General features: G+C 49.9%; 1 protein-coding gene across 2 annotated transcripts in view; it reads right to left on the bottom strand.

Moving 5' to 3' along the window:
- Window positions 1–19,404, bottom strand: part of AGAP3 (ArfGAP with GTPase domain, ankyrin repeat and PH domain 3) — a 132,052-nt gene that overhangs the window by 29,169 nt on the left and 83,479 nt on the right. For both annotated transcript variants that reach the window (XM_061346288.1, XM_061346287.1), the window contains exon 11: window positions 14,118–14,286. In XM_061346288.1, coding sequence (XP_061202272.1) covers window positions 14,118–14,286 — 169 coding nt within the window. The remainder of the gene's footprint in view (window positions 1–14,117; window positions 14,287–19,404) is intronic.

Genomic DNA, 19,404 nt, shown 5'->3' with positions numbered 1-19,404 from the left:
TATGAAGTTCAGTTCCATGATTCATTCTCCTCATCTGCTTCAGATGAGGGTACCTATGGCACTCTCGATGGGGCTGCACTGCTGCTTTGAACCAGCCTAATTCAGACAGCCTGAGGAAGCTTTAGTGTCACTTGGCTAAGTCCTTCAGTGACTATCCCCACAATACCATAATTTAGTCTCCAACATGTTACAATGGAACACTTCTGAAACTGTTCCGGAGACGCATAAACCAAAGTGCTAGGAATGAGCAGTGGGGTGCGGATGAAGGAAAGAGTCCTTGTTCTGTATCTCACTCCTGGCCTGTTAATATGGCCAGAGGTGTCGCTTAAGAGTCTCTGCAGAAACCTGGAATCATAAGCTGCAGAAAATGTACAAGTAATACTGCCTAAAATACAAACCAGAGAGGACAATGTGCTGCTGAAGAGTCCAGAAGAGATCACCAAGGTTGCCCAAGAAAGCTGTGAATGCTCCACCCCATGGCAGTGTTCAAAGCCAGGTTGGACATCACCTTGAGCAATGCGGTCTAGTGTGAGGGGGTCAGAACTAGATGACCTTCAGGTCCTTTCCAACCCAAACAGGGTTGCACCAATACAAATTACCATTTGCATTTACAGCCAGAAACAGGCAGCTGAGTCCGATACAAAACTGCAGGAAGGAATGAAGCAGACCCAGAACTTTCTGGGTTTGCCACGCAAGTGTGTGCCTGGACAAGTATTGCAGTGACTGATGAAAACCCAGCATTTGCACACGGCTCACAAATGGTAGCAACTGAAAACGCCATCCAGCTTATGCTAGAATTGTATTATATTGTCTTACCCAACTTCCGTTGCTACAGCTACTCACTCAAAGCATGTTTTATTACAGCCCTGCTTGCTTTGCCCACAGAGACTGCCTGACGCACAGCAACACAACCACCCAGTGTGCAACAATACCAAGAGAGACATGGATGAGTCAGGGGCTCTCCACGGGACCCTAGGAAGGGACAGAGCTCACAACAGAATGACTCTATCCCTTGCCTGCTAGCAATGGGCTTTTATACCTTCCTCTGGGGCACCTGACTGTCCAGCAACAGAATGAAGACCCCAGCCACCGACCCCACGCACCTCTAGTGTAGACCAGAGGGCAGGAAGAGGGACTCAAACCAGGAGTGGCAGCCTGCACTTCAGAAGGGGTGGGCTGGCAGGAAGTCTGGGTGACAGCAGAATGGCCACAAGTGCCTGTACCAAGTTGTTCCCCTGCCCTTCCCTCTCTTGCAGCACGAGCATGGTCTGCATGCAAGTGAAAGCATGTTTTTTTGGAAAAGGTCCTCCGTCCCCCCCAGGAGAACACCAGCTACCCTGTCACCCCGGTCTGCCTTGGCAATGGGGGGCAAGTTATTTACACTAAAATTTTCACAGGTGGCTACTAATTACACCCTCTTCATTTTTCCAGGTGCCCTGTGCAAGACACCCAGAGCCAGATGTTCAGAAATACAGGATGCTTATAACTACAACTGCAGCCCATGGGTCTGGCTTGCTGCCCCTGTGCGATGAAGCTGCGTGCCCATCTGGCTTCTCTCAGCACTTCCATCATCCCTGCGCTGGGCTCTGATCATCACAGCATTCTCTCTGCCTTGTTCTTTTCTCCTCTCTGTTCCTCTCCTGTTCACTTTCTCTGAGGCCTTTTTTCCCTGTTCAGCCTGCAATGCACAGCTCCTTTAGTGTTCTAGCAAGTAATAAGTATATCAAGTCCCAGTAATTATCTCTAATTAGGGTTAGTGATTATGCTGTTGGGTCGGAGAAAATCAATCTCTGGTTTCCCATCAGGGAGGGCAGAGAGAGTTGTGATGGGGAGGGGAGGAAGCACTGGCAGCTCCCTCCCATGCTCCAACTGCTCCTCGCCTGCACTGCCAAAAGCACCACTGGTTCCGAGGACCAGGACCTCCATGTGGGGAGATGGGTCTGAGTGATGGTGACTATGGCACAGCCTTGCTCTTTCACTGGTCTGGATAAGGGGGAGGACAGCCCACTCCAGGGATTCAGAGCAAAGCCAGGGCTGTTAACAGCACTGCTGGGCTCAGCATGGCTGGATGCTTCCACCACAACTCATGGCCACCTCCACAGAACAGGGCTGCACCTACATGTGCTTCTCACAGGGACACTGGGACTCATGCCCTGTGTCTAGAGCCAGGATGCAGTGGGGGGTGCTGGAGCTGGAGAGCCTGGGCTCCCCAGAAGGGCAGTGTGGGGCATGGACCTAAGAAGGTCCTACATCTCCATCAGGCAATGGAGCAGAGACCTGAAAAGGTCCTACATCTCTTGTCAGGGGATGGCAGCCCACCTAAGCCATGCTCTGATGTCTGAGTGAAGCTCAAGGTCACAGGTTCAAGCTGTACCCCAGCATGCTTACCCTGCATACTCCTGGAGAACATAACTGCTGACCATAGGTGAGTCACACCATGGCCATGGTCTAACGTGTGACAGGTAGAAGGGTTGGATATGCTGGAAGATGCTGTGGATGAGAGTCAAAACCGAAGAGGAATAGCCAGAGCAGTCTGTCACACACCAGAGAAACTGCCTTTTGAGAAAACTCACAATAAAAGCATGTCCATAATGCACAATGTACAAATCTAGTGAGCTCAGTGTTCACACCTCCCAAGCAGCAAGGCCCTGCGTGTGGACATACAAAGCAGAAGGATGGGTGAGCAGCCCTCTAAAAGATGGTAAAAAACAGAATAGGTTCTGGACAGAAAACTCTTGCAACTGGTAGGTCAAGAGGGAGAACGATTTCTCCCTTTTGGCCTGCCAGATTTCTGGCAAAGCAAGCCAGCAAGAGCAGCAGGTCTGAAGCAAGAAGGTGCTTCCCTTCTCCCTGTGCTTGTACAGAACCCTGGTCACTTGCCAGGAGCCAAAACCTCCTTTTCATGGCTGGGCAATGGCTCCTAGGAATGGTGGGAGAAGGCAGCTCTTCTCCCAGGAACAATTCCTGGCTCAGTGATTCCATAGAGGAGACATGCTCTGACAAGGGGTGCATGAGGCCCTTCTGAAAACCAAGCAATAGATGAAGAAGCTACTTAACATGTTCAAGATAGTTGGGTCATCAACTCTCTGAGAACGGTAGCATCTTTGTAAACATCTGCAGAGTCACCAGTAAAGCTGGAGAATGATACAACAGGTTTTCTGTATGACTGAACAGGCTACCAGTACTTTCACATGATAGCTTAAATAGAGAGAAAATGGTCTTTGGATGTAATGGGGACAGGCGCTGGAGGAATGTGGACTGGCAGGCAAGGAGCTGCTATGGACCATGTACAGACTGAACTGAATCCAAGTTGCTTCTTGCTGCTCTGCCTCACAGATACCCCCACATCCTTTCTGTCTTGGCTGGTACAAACACAGTCCGATTTGCACAACTCAGTAACAACGATGCATATTCAGAGTCCAGGCGATCTCAGCTGGGCAGCTCAGTGTGCCTTTCCACTTTGCAGCTAACACATCAGCAGCTCCAGCTGATGGGCCACAGAATGCCCCAATTCAGACCTGCAGCACTGCCATGCACCTTTGCTGCTCCAGAGAAACCTCAAAACACCTCAGTGCATCTGACTTCATCCCTAGTAGAAAGCACTTCCTTCCTCTCAGAAAGGCAGGCTCATTCTGGAAATATCATTCCACTGCCTACCTACAGGCTAGAGGGACTCAGCTGGCCATCTAAAAGGAGACAAAACTGTGGTAAAACCTAAGGATGCAACATGTTGCAATACTGTAAATACCACTGCCACCATGACATGGCATGTCCCAGTAACACACTGTGACAGCACCTCTCTGATGGAGACAGGCTGAGAGAGCTGGGCATGCAGAACGCTTCAGGGAGACCTTAGAGCAGTTTCCAGTGCCTAAAGGGGCCACAAGAAAGCTGGAGAGGGGCTTCTGACAAGGGGAGGTAGGGACAGGACAAGGGGAAATGGCTTTAAACTGACAGAGGGGAGACTGAGATGCGATGTGAGGCAGAAGTTCTTCCCTGTGAGGGTGGTGAGGCCCTGGCACAGGTTGCCCAGAGAAGCTGTGGCTGCCCCATCCCTGGCAGTGTTCAAGGCCAGGACAGGACAGGGGCTTGGAGCGACCTGGTCTGGTGGAAGGTGTCCCTGCCTGTGGCAGGGGGTTGGAACTGGATGGGCTTTAAGGTTGCTTCCAACCCAAACCAGTCTGTGGTCCTATGATTTGCCACCCACGTGAAGGACAGTGGGCTGGACATGAACTGGCAGACTGGGCAGACAAGTACCTGAGGATAACAGGGATGATGATGAGGAGTGAGGTGCTTTGTTATATTTGAGACCTCTGAAAGATCTCTTGCAGGAACAATGCAGAAGGCAGCAGGAAAAGCAGGGGCAGCCCAAGGCTAAGAAGCTGAGTATTTCCTCTGAGAACATGGGATCTAATCTGTACACTGCTGCAAAATCCCCAGAACTACTGTTCAAGTCACTTATACCGACACTTGTCAAAACCAGCCACTAATAATGTGTTCCTCCTGTTCCAAGTGCCCAGGTGGAGACTGAGGACTGATAAACAGGAGCTCACTGCTCACAGCTACACTTTAAAGGGCTAAAAAAGGGCTACATTTTTAGCAATGCTTAGGCTCTTAACTTGGGGCACACAGTGAGCAGATGCCTTTGCCAATTTTGCTTCAGTCTCTTTGCTTCAGTTTTTCTTCTATAGAAAGAAATAATAATAGAGAGAGAACAAAGTTACAATGCTTGAACATATGAAATCCATCCTAACTGTAGCATATGCCTTGCAAATAAAAACCTCAACCTGATCCAGTATATCTTGGTCCTTCGGGCTTCTGCCCACCACAAGAACTGGGCACCAAGGTTTGCTGGAACTGTCCTGCCTCTTGTCATTCCTTCAAGCTTCCAATGCACTTCTCTCTCCTGTGAAGTCCTGACAATTTCTAGCTTCTATTCAGTGCAAATCCTTGAATGCAGTGGCTCTCCAACCTCACATTTGGATTCATCTTCCTACTTCAGGCAGCCAGATAAACATTCGTAAGATGTTACCATATGAATGTTATCATGAATTTATAATATTTATAATATACATATGAATTTGCAGTATTTTATACATGATTCATGATGCAAAATATTAATTACAGATAAATTTTACTAAATCTCTGCTCTCTGCTTCATCTTCAGACTACAAACAACCCTTTAACATATTATTGGGAAGAAGAAAGGTCCCAAACTGACAAACATCACAGACCCTCACCCTCTTCCTTTCAGCTTCAGCATCCCCATCTCCGAGTTCCATTCCCTTGGCTGAACAGTAACTCACGTTGAATTCTTCCAGTCAGAAGAGCAAAGTGAAAGCACTGAAATACAAAGCAGAAGCTGCCCCTTTGCATAAGCAAGGAGACTGTGCTGTAGCACGCCTGGACGGAGGGAAGTAGTCTATCCACATCTGATACTGAAACAGCCGTGCTGTGTATTGCACCAACCCTGGTCCTGAGCAGATCCACTGGCGGATGGGGCAGGTCTGGAAAGACTGCTCTGGCTTGCTTTCTGCTAACTAGTTCACAGGCACCAAAACAAAGAGAGCAGTGCTACAGGACTCCTGCCTCAGGGTGGCAAACTGAAAAAGAAGAGACGTAGCCATAGGTTTTGAGAGAAGGTCCTATGCTCCGTGCAGGGACAGACCAGCCACAGGATCATCAGCAAATCATGGGGGCAGCAAGCTCGTTTTCAAGACCACAATCTGACCAGCCTGCAAAGTGTGTGAGCACAGCGTGTACACTGGGGTGTCCTTGGTGTTCCTAGGAACCTGCCATGGCAGGGTGAGATGTGCTGCTTCTGCACCCATGGGCTATTTGTAAGGTAGGGAAGGCAACTTTGTTCCAGAAGCAAGAGCTGGGCTCCTCTTCCTCAGTACCCAAATACCCACCCTTCATAGGGGATTAATAACCCTGCTCTGACCTGGAAGAGTACGTTGTGCAGCTACAACCAAGAGAAAGGCACAAGATGATCCCACCAGCTTCATCTCTGCCATGACCTGCGCCACCCTGCTCTCTGCTGCCTCTTCTTCCCTCAATGTCATTGTCCCCCATGGTGAGCAGCGGTATGCCAGGGAAACAGGTTTTCCCTTTTCTTTGTTAATTCTTCCCTCATTACATTTGAAATTCCACAATCAGTGTGCACTGTAATTGTCGAATTTGATGCTAATGATTAATGAATTAAACATGGATCCATCAATTAGTCCTCGGAGAATAATTCTGCATAAAGCAGCGGATAATGTAATTACAGTAACAAAGATAATGAGATGTTAACATCGACGGAGCCCGACGTGACATGATCACAGCAGGCTCAGCAACCCCGGCCTGGGGGAGCCAATCCCTCACTCTGCAGAGGCAGAGCATCGGGGGGCAGTGCACACGCACCGGGCCCAGTGGAAGGGGGGCCCCTCTGCCACCACGCTCCCTCAGCACCAGCGGCCAGGCAGGAACTGGCAATGTCAAGGCGCTCCCCTCCTGCCTGCCTTTGCAAACATGCTCCTGGGCTACCTGCTCTGGAAGCAAGGATGGGGCGTGCTGCTAAGCATCAGCATGAACCCATCAAAAATCCTGCAGCTGCTTTGAACCCCAGCATCAATTCCAGCCCTGGCTGTGCTCCCAGGCGCTTTGTTGAGTGACTGAGACCAGCACAGGCTCCCCCATCACCCCATATGGCACAACAGCCAAGGGGAGAGGCAAGCAACCCATGCACAGTGCATCAAGGGCTCCTTTGCAAGTGCCTGAGGAGCCTGCCTGGCTGGCTCCAGCCAGTGGAGCTGTGAATTAATGTAAGCACTCGGAACATGGGAACATGTTGCCCGCAGAAGCTGTGGCTGCCCCATCCCTGGCAGTGTTCAAGGCCAGGCAGGACAGGGCTTGGAGCACCCTGGTCCAGTGGAAGGTGCCCCTGCCCATGGCAGAGAGTTGGAAGTGGATGAGCTTTAAGGTCCCTTCCAACCCAAACCACTCCAGGATTCTATGACGATTCTAACTCTGCTAGGAGACAGCCGGACCCTTGTCACTTCATCGAAGTGACAGCACCAGCCAAGACACAGTACCCCAATCGGTGCCTCCACCACCACAAACTAAAGAAAATGCCCTGCCTTGGCTACAGAGCAATCCTGCAACAGTGCTCACACACTGCCTGCCCTGACACATGTGAGGCCATGCAGACTGTTCCTCAGGGCAAAGGCAACCAACCAGCATCAGCCCTTTCCAGTTCTTCCCTCATGTAAAAGACGCCCGTGCTTAAACTCACTCCCCTGAACCGAAACCAACCCAGCTCGTTCTGTTTGGCTGCATCTACACAAGGGACACCGGTGCAATCTTCACTTTCCCACACTTAGCAGTAAATCCCATGGGGGACACATGGTCGTTGGTGAGCTGGAGAGCCGTACATGAGCCACTGCAGAGAGGCAGAGCTTCCTCCTAACCTCCTCCCCTGATACCATGCTCTGGCTCTCCCTTGCTTTGTTTGTTCTAGTCCCCATGTCCAAGCCACCTAGCCTGGCTGCCTGTGCAATGCTGGGCACAACATCTCGCTTGGGACTGCTGCATTGGCTCAGCATTTCTGGCTGAGGTGGAGCATCTGCACTGCTGCCTGCTAGATCAGCCAGCAGCCTGCTGCCGGTAACTGTGCCTCCACGTAGCTGCTCGCAACCACGACAACCTCAGCGATCTCTTGATTTTTCCTTACACTTCACCTTCTCAACTGAAGACAGGTTTTCCAGTGTTCAGCTGCGCAGCTTCCTCTCACACTGCTCAGCTGCAATGCAGTGTCAAGGAATACACACATGCGCTGTGTGCGTGGCCATGTAGGTAGGTGCACAGGCACCACAGACCACGTTTTCAGGCAGTATGCTTAATGCCTTTTTCCCCTGAGTTGACTGCTTTGAAGCAGGTCCCTGCAAACCTCTGCAAGGCCAGAACTCAGGGCTACAGCAGTGCTGAGACCAGTCTCTCCTGCTGACTGACACTGTCTTCACATTTTTCTTGTGCTACCATCTGTCCTCCCCCACTAAAAAAAATCCTTTTCCTCCAGTTACACTTTGAATAAGGGTTTCCCTCATTCTTTAAGCCAGAAACACACACTGAATGAGATGCAGATAGGACAAAAAAGCAGAAAGGGTGAGCCTGATGAATTACAGCAAAAATACATCTGGGGATCCCTGAAGAAGAGTGCAAGAGAAGCCATATTCCCGTGGGAAGAGGATGTGCAAGGATGTGAAGGGGACACCTGAACCAGCCCTGCCACTTGAGCAATGAATACGCGCCACCAGAGTCCATGCTCCCAGCATCCTTAGGCTCTGGCAGCAAGATACACACATCATCAGCTGCTGGGGTGCTCGAGTCACCTCCTGAAGCTAGATGCCTAAAGCTGACCTGGGGCACTACTGGGCACCATCTGCTCCAGCTGCAGTTGACAGATGCTGCCCATGCTCAGCATGCCCAGCCTCTGGCCCAGTCCTGCTCCGCTCCAGAAACCCACAATAACACAGGTGTTTCCATCATCGGATCACAGCCAGCACTCTCACCTGATCAGGGATTCAGTAATTGCTAAGAACTCCTCCTCAGCTTTCTCCAAAGGCCAGTACCCACCTGTGATCTCCCTTTGAGACTGGGAGTCTTCACAGTTCCCACCGCTTGTGGAGAGCTTCTATTCATGGTTACAAAAAAGCCCTTTAGCAAGTACCACTCTCCTTTTAGGACACACCTGTCCCAGTGACCCAGACACAGGGACGCTCTGACCAACCTAGGTGCTTTCGGTGGTCTCATTTCTACTTTGGTGCCTTTGCTACTCAAAGCACTTCTCAGACTTTTTATATGAAGACTAACACTTTACAAATCATAAGAAGTGCTTACTCTCTTTATATCCATGTACCACTTCGACCTTTAGCATATTCTTAGCCTCCATGCACACCAGTCACAACATATTCTCATCTAAGCAATGAGATATTTTGTTCAGGTGTGTTCATGAAGGCAAGCTGTCCCCTGCTCCTCCTTGCGACTTTCCAAGCATCGGTGTTACCTCCCCCTTCTTTTCTGCATGTCTTCCAGGATAAGATCATTCATCTTCCTGATGTAGGATGCTTGGCCCAAAGAAGTCTTCTGCTCATGACTATGGAAGGTGGACCACCTACAACCCCCCACCCCAGGCAAAGGAGAGATGGCTTGACAGAAAATGAGTTCATTGCTGTCCCTGACCACATATGTACCACTAAAGGGTTTCCTTTTACAGTGGAACACAAGAGCCAGCAGGGCCCCTGCTTAAAAACCTGTGTCAGTGTGAGGTACCAAGTGGGACAGCATCATGTACTGGGCTGAGCTCCTCTCCCGGCTTGCTGTGCCAGACCTAGGGCTGCGGTGTTTGCATAAAGCAGACCCAGTGCTGCTCCCCCATGGAAAGCTCAGCCCGAAGCAGTGGCCTGCCCACCCCGAGAGGTCTCTCTGTGTCCTGGGTTCAGCAGTAGCAGTCATTATTTTCCTTCTTAGTACCTGGTGCAGTGCTGTGGTTTTGACTTTCAGCCTGGGAACAGCGCTGATAACACCGATGTTTTCAGTTGCTGCTCAGTAATGTTTACCCTGACCAAGGACTTTCTGAGCCTCATGCTCTGCCAGGGAGGAGGGGAAGCCGAGAGGAAGCAGAGACAGGACACCTGACCCAAACTAGCCAAAGAGGTATTCCATACCACAGCATGGCATGCCCAGTATATAAACTGGGGGCAGTTACCCGGAAGACCTAGATCATTGCTTGCGTCGGGCTGTGTATCAATCAGTGGGTGGTGAGTGGTTGTATTCTCTTCGCTTGTTATTTCCCTTACCATTATTATCATTGGTGGCAGTAGCAGTGGTTTGTGTTATACCTTAGTTACTGGACTGCTCTTATCTCAACCCGTGGGAGTTACATTCTGTTGATTCTCCTCCCAGTCCCTCTGGAAGCAGGGAGGGAGGAAGTGGGGAGTGAGTGAGAAGCTGCATGGCTCTGAGTTACTGGCTGGGCTTAAACCAAGACACTCTGGAGACATGCATGCCACCACCACCACTTCTTTGCCCTGAGACCCCTGGAACAACCAAGCTTTTGCCTATAGTTGGTAACTCTCCCCAGAAGCTGCACCCAAGCTGTGTGCTGGCTTGCACTGCTCCTTAGGGTGCTGCCCAGGAGAGTCCTTGCTGTAAGCCAGGACCATGCCAGGAACACCCAACAGCTCGGTAGCCAGCACGGCTGAACCATAATGTCAGAGGATCAAGTGATTCAATGGCAGTCTGCAGCAAGTCTCCAAAAAAAACAAGGGGACAAGAAGGTGGCAGGAAAAGTGCCATGGAAGTATTTGGGCAGACAAGAGATGCTTCTAGAAGGCATACCCAAAATGCTCTTGGATGAGCTCCCCTTGGCTTGCACTTCACAGGAGTCCTCTTGGTCTCCCAGGATATAACTGGGGAGATGATAAGCACGACATGCAAAAGCAAATCCTGCATGGAGACCTGGGTGAAGAACGTGCTGTTGCATGGAGGTCCAGGTATGCAACTAACACAACTGGCAAAGGGGATACGAGCCAGGCACCTGCACTTTAGGATTTCCTGATGTTGGAGGGTTTGATTTAGGGCTCAGATGTACATGTTGTACTAATGCTGGCTATCTGCATTTAGTTAGCTCTAAACCTATTAACAGAACTGCTCTGCTCAGGGGCCCAGAGAGAAGACAGTGACCAGGGAATCTCAAGCTAAGCTTGAGCTTAGCGACTCCTCTGTCTCTGGATAGTCTCTTTACCAGTAAAACTGCATACAAGAATAAAAGCAAGGAGGACATTACAGCTGGAAAGTGATGAAAAAAAAATCACAGAAAAGCACAGACCATTCTGCCAGGAGCTCTTGACAGCCCAGGAAGAGATTTAGGTGCTATAGAGCTTTCAGTAACCAACTTCCAAAACTTTGATCAAATCCCATTTTCCAAGGGATAAAGGGGAAAAAAAAAAGTTTCTAATTCAGGACAAACTCCTGCTCCCAGGAGCACCATCTCTGCACCAAATGTCTGAAGATATACACCTCTTGGAGGCAAATTTTTATTACTGGTAAGACGAATACAGAATGCCAGTGCGGCTGATGCTGCAAGGGAGCTCTGGAGATCATCTTGTACAACCCCCCTGCTCAAGCAGGGCCACCCGGAGCCAGCTGCTCTGGATTCTGTCTGGTTATTTTCTGATTACCTCTGAGAAGGGAGACTGCAAAACTTCCCTGGACACGGACAGCATCACATTTGCACGTATGTTGCACAAACAGCAAGCCTTAGGTGGACATAAGGCAGCTGCAAAGGCTGACAACGTTCTGTTCCTCTGACAACAGGGTTTACAATGGGAACACATGCAACCTAAAATAAAACCAACCCTGACTAAATAAGGTTGCCTTCTTCAATGGTTTAAATACCATCACCCATTGAGCTCAGAATCCCACAGGTTTCACAAGTACAAGCTCTTTCCCCATTCTTGCTTTATTTAGCTTCAAGTTGTACTGTCTATGCCTACTTTGGAAGTTATTTTGAGTCACCACCAAAGTGGCACATATACATATTTTATCCACACAGGGCAGTGTGAGGTACTTTATCCTTTCTTTCTCCTCTCCCCCTTTATCTACTACTTTTCTTGCCCCTGGGTAAGGACTGCACATGTAGTGGACTTCAATTAGCATGTTCACTTACCTTGGCAGAGCTCAAGTCACAAAGAAACCATGGACCACTTGCTCTGAACTCTAAACACAGGCCATTTGGTTTTACCTAGATACTCCTGGTGTAAGACAGCAAATCATTCAGGTCTCCAAAGCTCATGTCCTCTAAAGATTAACCTGTGCACTGGCAGAGAACTGCAGATTTGGAGGTGCCCTCTCTCTAGCTGCCCAAAGTATGGATTTAAATGAGAGATGCTCAATAGACTCCTGTTACAGTCATATCCCTAGCCCCAAAGGCAGCAAAATTGTGAAGGCCCTCGTAATTTGAAGCACGGCAGATTCTTCACCAACCCCAAACACAGTACTCGGCATTACACAGGGATATTAGCAAGTCACCTCAGAGGACCTTTATCATGTCAGTGCACTTACCGTGGTGACTGCATTGTCAGCTACAATCAGTCTTGGAGACATCACAGTGAGTTGAAAGATTCCTCAGAAAACACCTTACCATTTGTGTAGCAGGAGTAAAAGCCTTTCTGACCAATGCAGACAACCACCCAAAGCCAAGACATAAAATCTGATTAAGGCTGCTGCCTTAATGCTGAGTCCCGTGCTGATGCGTGTGCTCTGGGTAGTGCTGCTCTGCTCAGGGGCCCAGAGAGAAGACAGTGACCAGGGAATCTCAAACTCACATATCTCTACATGCAAAAAGACTATTGTATCCATCCAGGTTAATCCCTGCACATATGCATGCAGCAACAGACACGTGAGCTGGATGAAAGCGTATCTTGTAGAAAGATAACTAATCTCATTTTAAGGGCTTCAAGCAGGGCTAAGTCCACTAGCTCTCCAGATAAACTATTCCAACATTTAATTACCCTCCCTGCTAGGAATCTACATCTCATCTCAAGTTTAAACTGCTTTAACTTCAGCCTCCACGCACTGAGTTTCCTCAGGCTTTGCCAACCAGACTGAAAGGCCTCGCAGAGTGCTCACTTCTAGATGCTGTCTTTCCTAGCAGCAGTGATCAGTAACCAAGTCACATCTCAATCTGCTCTCTTGAGCCCAACAGGACTGAGATGACTGTTGAAAGCAGGATACAGGGTTATGTGATCATTTGGTTTGACATCAGCATAAGCTTTTCCGTGATTTGTCTTTGAATTCCTCCTACAGCTCTGATAACCTGAGTAGGAGCTCAGACAAAGCACCCTAGAAATGCAAGCCTGAGAAGTGCCTCTGTGCTGAGGCAGGAATTGTTACCATGCTCAGGCATGCTGAAGGTGTACAGTGTGGTGAAGACATGAGTGTACAGTGGAGAGCCATGGCAGAAACCAGGCAGAGCTGCACAGCCTTGGTCCACAAAGACTGGCAGTTATCTGCCTGCAGACTAATTCTGACTCCAAGAAACAGGAGTTCAGGTTCAGAAGGACTCTTTATGTTAGCATGCCACATTCCCTGTGTCATGTGTGATAACAAAGACTCCAGCCAGCTCCTGGCATTCACTCCAGCTGCACCCATCTCATGAGTCCTCGGTTCCAGAAAGCTGTGAAGCACAGTGCTAACAACACCCAGACCCCAGGACACAACCGTGTTGCAGGGCAGCACAAAACAGAAACCAGGATCTGGTTCGCCCTCAGTGGCACTGCTGTTAGCAGCAGCATTAGCAGCACTCCTTTGTTATCCCAGAGAGTGGAGAGGTACCCATACCCTGCTATACTAGACTGCTGCCAACAGCTGGCTAGAAAGAACACGCGTAGAGGCTGCTCATGCTGCCAACGATACCAACCCAGAGGACAAAATAAAGGCATGTCTATGCCCTGGGAAACTTGGGCAGGAAAGCTCCAAGTTCAACAGCTCTCCATGGAGTGATAACTCCTGCAGCAGAAGCAGCAGTAAGCAGTGTGGCATGAACTGCATGAGACACCAGAGAGCTTCCCAACCTCACCTCCTCTCAACACTCTGCGCCAGCTGCACCTCTTCAGTGTGTACGCAAAAGGATAAGAATTACTAAACAAGTCCCTTACCGTTACTGTTTCTCCGGGGGAAAGTGAGGACAAAAGGAAAGGGAGGGGGGGACACAAAAAAAGGAAAGAAACAGAAGAGAACTTTCCAGAGATCAAGACATCCCTGGTTGAGATTTCCTTTGTTTTGGGAAGCAACAGCTTCCCCATATACTCGTAAAACTCATCAGACTCCACTGTTTCCTCTCAGGAAATTCACGCCACTAGTTAAAGCCCTTCCACCCTTTCTTCTGTCCTCGACACTAACTAGCATAAAATCCCATTAGGAGCTTACCTGAGACCCATACAGAAGTGCCAACACCCACCAAAGGCACCTCCAAAGCGGTGAAAGCAAGAAACTTCAGAACAACTCCTGTTTGCAGCTCAGCAAGGCAAGGCACTGCTGATGAACCAGAGGGAAGGACGGTCACCAGCTCTTACCTGTGCCTCCTGTGAGCTGAGTGCTGCTCCTCTCCTTCGCAAGCCCATTGGCTTTGGGGCTGGCACTGGGCGCTGCTGCTGTTGTTGCTCTGGGTAGCCGCTTGCCCGGTACCTTCACTGTAGTTCTCAGCAGATCGATTTCCTTCCCGTGGACGTTCTGCATGTAATCCTACAGCAGAGAGGCAGAATGGTTTGAGATCAGCTCTGCGCTGGCCCAGCACTCTCGGCTCCCCTCTCATCCACATAATCAAAACTGAACCCCAGATCCATTCATCCACATGGTAACTGGTTACCAGACAGATGGTCAGCCAGCAATTCAGGAGCTCATTGCATGCTGGTTTCTCTTGCACTATACTGAAGTCTCATGTCAGGTGGGCTAGAGGTGGAAGGCCCTACAACTTCCCCAGTGTCCACAGCCAGCTGTTTTCTGACAACACGGATGCAAAGCCTTGACTCCAACCTGCCTTCTTCCCATGACTAGCTGGTGCCTTACAGCTGGCTGCGGAGAAGTGACAGGTCTCACTTTCAGTGTCCAGAACTAGTCAGCTTTGATATGAGTAACGGTGGGATGTTGCTATGGGCAGTCAGATGCCATGACAAGCCCATTTGTGAAAGCCTGGCTGGGAATCAGAGATTAGATGGAGCAAAAGAGCACGAAGGCGGCAGGCAGTTCTTCTTCCCTGTCATCTATTGTCCTTTTAATCATAGCACTCAGCTGTAACAGCTAATAATATAATATAGGACAGTGTAAGTAATGGGGTACCTGGAAATTCCCTCTTGGGTCAAAGCAAGGGTAATTCAAGCCCAAAACAACACAACTCAGGATAACTCTCTTGTACATTTGCCTGCATAGCTTATTGAAATTCATAGATTATTCAAAAGTTGGTGCTTCCCCTTTCTTCTGGCAGACTATTACTCAGCCAAAACCTCCACACGCAGACTGTTAATGTCATTCTGCACTGTCTCCTAATAGCATCCCCTCTTTTGATCAAAGTAAGGCTGCAGACCTCTAGCCTCTCCTGAGAGCTGTCCCCTTTCCCGTATCTTCACCCCATCCCTGTTCTTCAGGGCACTGCAGCTCTCCCCTAACCCTCTCTGATGTGGCTGGCTCTTCCTTGGGCCAAAAGGGGAAGACCCAAGCAATGTGATATCCAGAGAGACGCACAGAGGGGAACTTTCCTGCCCTGCTCTTGGGCAGACCTCTAGGGAGCAGAGACTGAAAGCTGTGCTACGATTCTGGGAGGAATCGTGACATGGGTGCATCTTCCCCTGGCTCTCTGCGCTATGGATGTGCACTGCAATCGGGAGCTAAGTGGCAGCAACAGCCCAGGGTGAGACTGCAGCTGCTGCGGGGAGGCTTGGGTCTGCTCCAGTTCACAAGGAGGTCACCAAAAAATTAACTCAGAGCTGGTCCCCATCTCCTTCCAGATCCAAAGACATAAGGACATGAACAAGACCAGTTTAAGAGCAACCATTCTCCCAGTCCCTGGCTCCAAGAAGCAGGTGAATGGGGGCTGTAGTTGGGGCAATGTTCTGTGGTCTCAGATGACTACTACCTGCAGGGTTTACAAACTCCCAGCAGCACCTCAGCCCCTGGGTTTGAACTCTTCTCTTTCCACAGAACCCAGTGCCAGGCATCCAGTCCTTACAGCACACCCAAGAGACGGGGCAGTGTGGCAGCACACCCTTCTGTGCCTCCAACTTCTGTGTGCCTTGACCTCAAATAACACATGCACACACATCCCTTTTGGTGCCCCAGGGAATTCCTACATAACCAGCCCAACCAAACATTGCTCCAAGCTGTCCCTGCTTGGGTGGGAGCCTGGTGGGCAAGGAATCTCAGAGGGGCTGGAGGATTTTCCCTAACTCAGCACAATTGCTGCAGTAGCCGCCTGCCTGCCGGAGAGAGCGGTCACCAGCGCACTGCTTTTATTACATGCTATAAAACAGCAATTTCTTCCCAAGCCTCCTCGCTAATTACCCAGCCAGTTCTCTCATTTCATTTTATTACTGGAATTAACAACGAGTTCAAAGCGTGGAAAGCTATTAAGATGTGTGATTAAGCCACATTCAATTAGTTTCTACAAACAATTTAATTGATGTTGCAGATAGAATTAACAGAAGGTGATTGTGTGAATGGCTCCACTGGCTGCAAAATGGGAGATGCTTTCTCTCTAGCTCGGCGCAGCACAGCACAGCCTGGCCAGTGAAGCTGGGCTGAACCACATAACGCCTTCCTCACGAGCAGAAGCATTTACTCTCCAAGGCTTTGGGAAAGTGATAGGAAACCACACTGGTCTCTTCATAAAACTTGTTCTTTTCGTTTCACTAAAGACACCCACAGAACGGTAAGAAAAATACAGATGCAACAAGGAAAGCTGTGCTGAATTCAGGGATGAGGCCCCCGAGCACTCCTGCTCTAACTTCAGGCATCCTGCTCACAGTCTCTGAAACGGATGGCTGTTCAGAGAGGAGGCAGAGGAAGCACCTCAAGTCCCTGTAGGACACAAGTGCAGGTCCCGGCTGGCAGTCAAGGCAGATACACACTTCCACCAGGGAGTCATAGAACACTTGATTTCAGGGCTGGACCCAGCCCATTCAAGGCCAGGCTGGATGGGGCTTTGAGCAACCTGGTCTAGTGGAAGGTGTCCCCACCCATGGCAGGGAGTTGGAACTGATAAGCTTTAAGATCCCTTCCAACCCAAACCATTCTGTGATTCACTGGAATACTCTTTGCCAACGTGTGACTGCAAACTCACAGTTTAAGAATGACTCTCAGTGAGGAAACTTTGAAGTGGGGCTGGAGTTGCTAAGATACAGATTCAGAAACAGGTCAAGTAATAAACACCCAAAAGCAGATGAAGAGCCCTGCCACAAAGCTGGTAAAATCAAAACTATGACCCAATCAGAGCTACACAGTAATCTTCATCCAAATGAGGAACAGACACATCTGGGGCAGATATGTCTACTGGAGGAAAAGGAAGAAAGGCAAGGCTATTGATCCCTGCAGTACCTACCTAGGACAGAAGCCTAGGCAGGAACTGCCCTGAATCATGCCAAGGAAAAGCCACTGTGAACATAATACCAGCAAAAAGTACTCTGGGGCTTGACCATCCTGTCAGGGGCAGTGAAAGCCCCTCCTCCTGCAGTGCTCAGCAATGCCCCCAGAGAAACCTCTGCTGCACCACAGTTCTGCCACCCCCAAACACGTGGCAGTACAGGCTCACTCTGAGCGAGGCAGGGGAGAAGTTGGGACTTTACATCTCAAGGAAGGAATTTCAGGATGCCAAGAGTCTCCTTGACAGAGGATCTGCACACTGTGCTTGCCAGCAGTTAGCTCACCACGTGCCTGCTGCCCTGAGAGCTGCTGCCACCAATGGAAGTGACAAAGCACGTGCCCTTCCACAGCAGCACAGGTTTCATTAGTTCAACCCTCATGTGCCCTGCTTGCATCATCCTGTGGACACGGGAACTTGCTTCGTGGCACAGGAGACAAACCTGGTGACAAGCACACTGCAGCATCTCCAGATCCACCCCAGAAGGTGAGGAGGTGAGGCTGTAATGGGACATGCTCTTCTGAACCACCTCTTCCTCCAGACTTCCTTCCTGTCCCCTCCAAGCAGGTTGTAAACCAGGTATCCAGAGGGAAGGCAAGGCACTACGAAGTGGGTTTGCTAATCAGAACAGCACACTGCTCACCAGAACCTTTGTTGGCATCGCTGTAAAACATCTAATGTGATGGTAGGTTCTCAGGGAGGCAATGCCATGGAGGGAGGATGCAGACCCCCTCATCGCTGCAGAAGTCAGAGCTGGGCAGCTCTGCATTCTGCAGCCCACATGTAACCAGCCATTGCTGTAGGTCAAGATAAGGCAAGTCAACACCTATCTTGGGCACAAGGTTCAAAGCTTGCAGTGCAACCTGAGGGAGAAGAGGCCCATCTTGTACCTTTCTTAGCAATGGGCTGTGGATCACAGGTAGAAGCAAACAAGATTTTTGCTTGGGGCAACACAGTAATGGAATGAAACGCTGAAGAAGTGCAGTAAGGAAAGAAAGGGTCATCAATCTAGATCACCCCCTGAGGAAGAAACAGTGTAAAAAGGAGAGAAACCTAGTGTGTAGCAGCAGCATTGGAAAGTGGTTAAACACCATCCCAGAAATTGCTCTTCCTCTACAGCTGATTGTAATAATGGCCTATGATGTCTCTGATGGAAATGTGATAAACTCACACACGCGTGTGAGCACACACACAGAGCAGGCAGTGGCAGCAGCCATTCCCTCCAGTCTGGTTCTCTAAAGATCAAAAAATGGGGTTACAAAGTTAAGGAACTGCAGAACCAAAGTATGGTACAGGGATCAAAGACTAAAAGAAAGAAGAAAGTGCTCTTAAAGCTTCCACAAATTAAGGCAAAGAATGATTGGCTTTAAAGTGTAAGGATAGGAGGATTAAAAGCCACAGCAGCTCAGGAGCCGGTCAACTGAGCATAGCAAGCCCATGAGTTAGAGATGGAGGATTAGAACAGAGGAGAAAGACTCTGAGGCTCAGGGCACTCCAAGACCCATGTGTCTGAGGAGATCAAGGACAAATCGAGGGCCCAGGAGCTTTAGGAAGCACAGGAGCAGCAACACCTTGCTCTTCTCCCTTTAGCCCTGGTGGGCCCTCCAGCAGCCCTAACCTGCCCTGTGCCCAGGCCCAACGCTGCGCTCCCCAGCCACTGCCCGGCTGTCCCGCTGCAGCATGTCCTCTGCAAAGGGTGCTGCGGCCCCGGTGTCACAGGTGTGCCCGTCCGCAGCTCACTGTCTCAGCAGCAAACTGTGCTCAAGAGGGAATGGGGAAGAAGTCATTAGCCCCACAGTGGGGAGGCGACAGAGATGGATGGGGAGGCAGCTGTGAGCCTGAGCCAAGCAGTGAAGAGGATCAGAGATGCATCGAGTGACAGCTCAGCTCGGCAGGCTCTGCACAGGCACCTCATCTCCATTACCCAATACCTAGCAGCCAGGAAAATTATTCCACACCCAAATGGCACCATCAGCCACGGCTGCAAGGAGTTCTCTGCCTGCTCCTCGCCCCAGATGCACGGACGCAGCAACCCCTGCTTTAATGGATGGAACAAGGGCAACAGAGAAAAGATGTATTTACCTAGCATAATTCTGTGCAAACCATGTTCCTATCAGCTTTACCCACCCAGCCTGGCACTGCAGAGACAGCCTTCTTGAAAGAGGAGAAGTTTCTCCAGGCCATGGTAAAAAACAGCTCAGGCTGCCCTGTTGAGGGCTCATGCTGGACAT

The sequence above is a fragment of the Neopsephotus bourkii genome, unplaced genomic scaffold (assembly GCF_033783945.1).
Source record: "Neopsephotus bourkii isolate Nb327-2 ecotype Australia unplaced genomic scaffold, CSIRO-AGI_Nbou_v1 NB_272, whole genome shotgun sequence".
NCBI lineage: Eukaryota > Metazoa > Chordata > Aves > Psittaciformes > Psittacidae > Neopsephotus > Neopsephotus bourkii.
The sequence above is the reverse complement of the archived record's forward strand: the minus strand, read 5'-3'. Positions and strand labels throughout refer to the sequence as shown.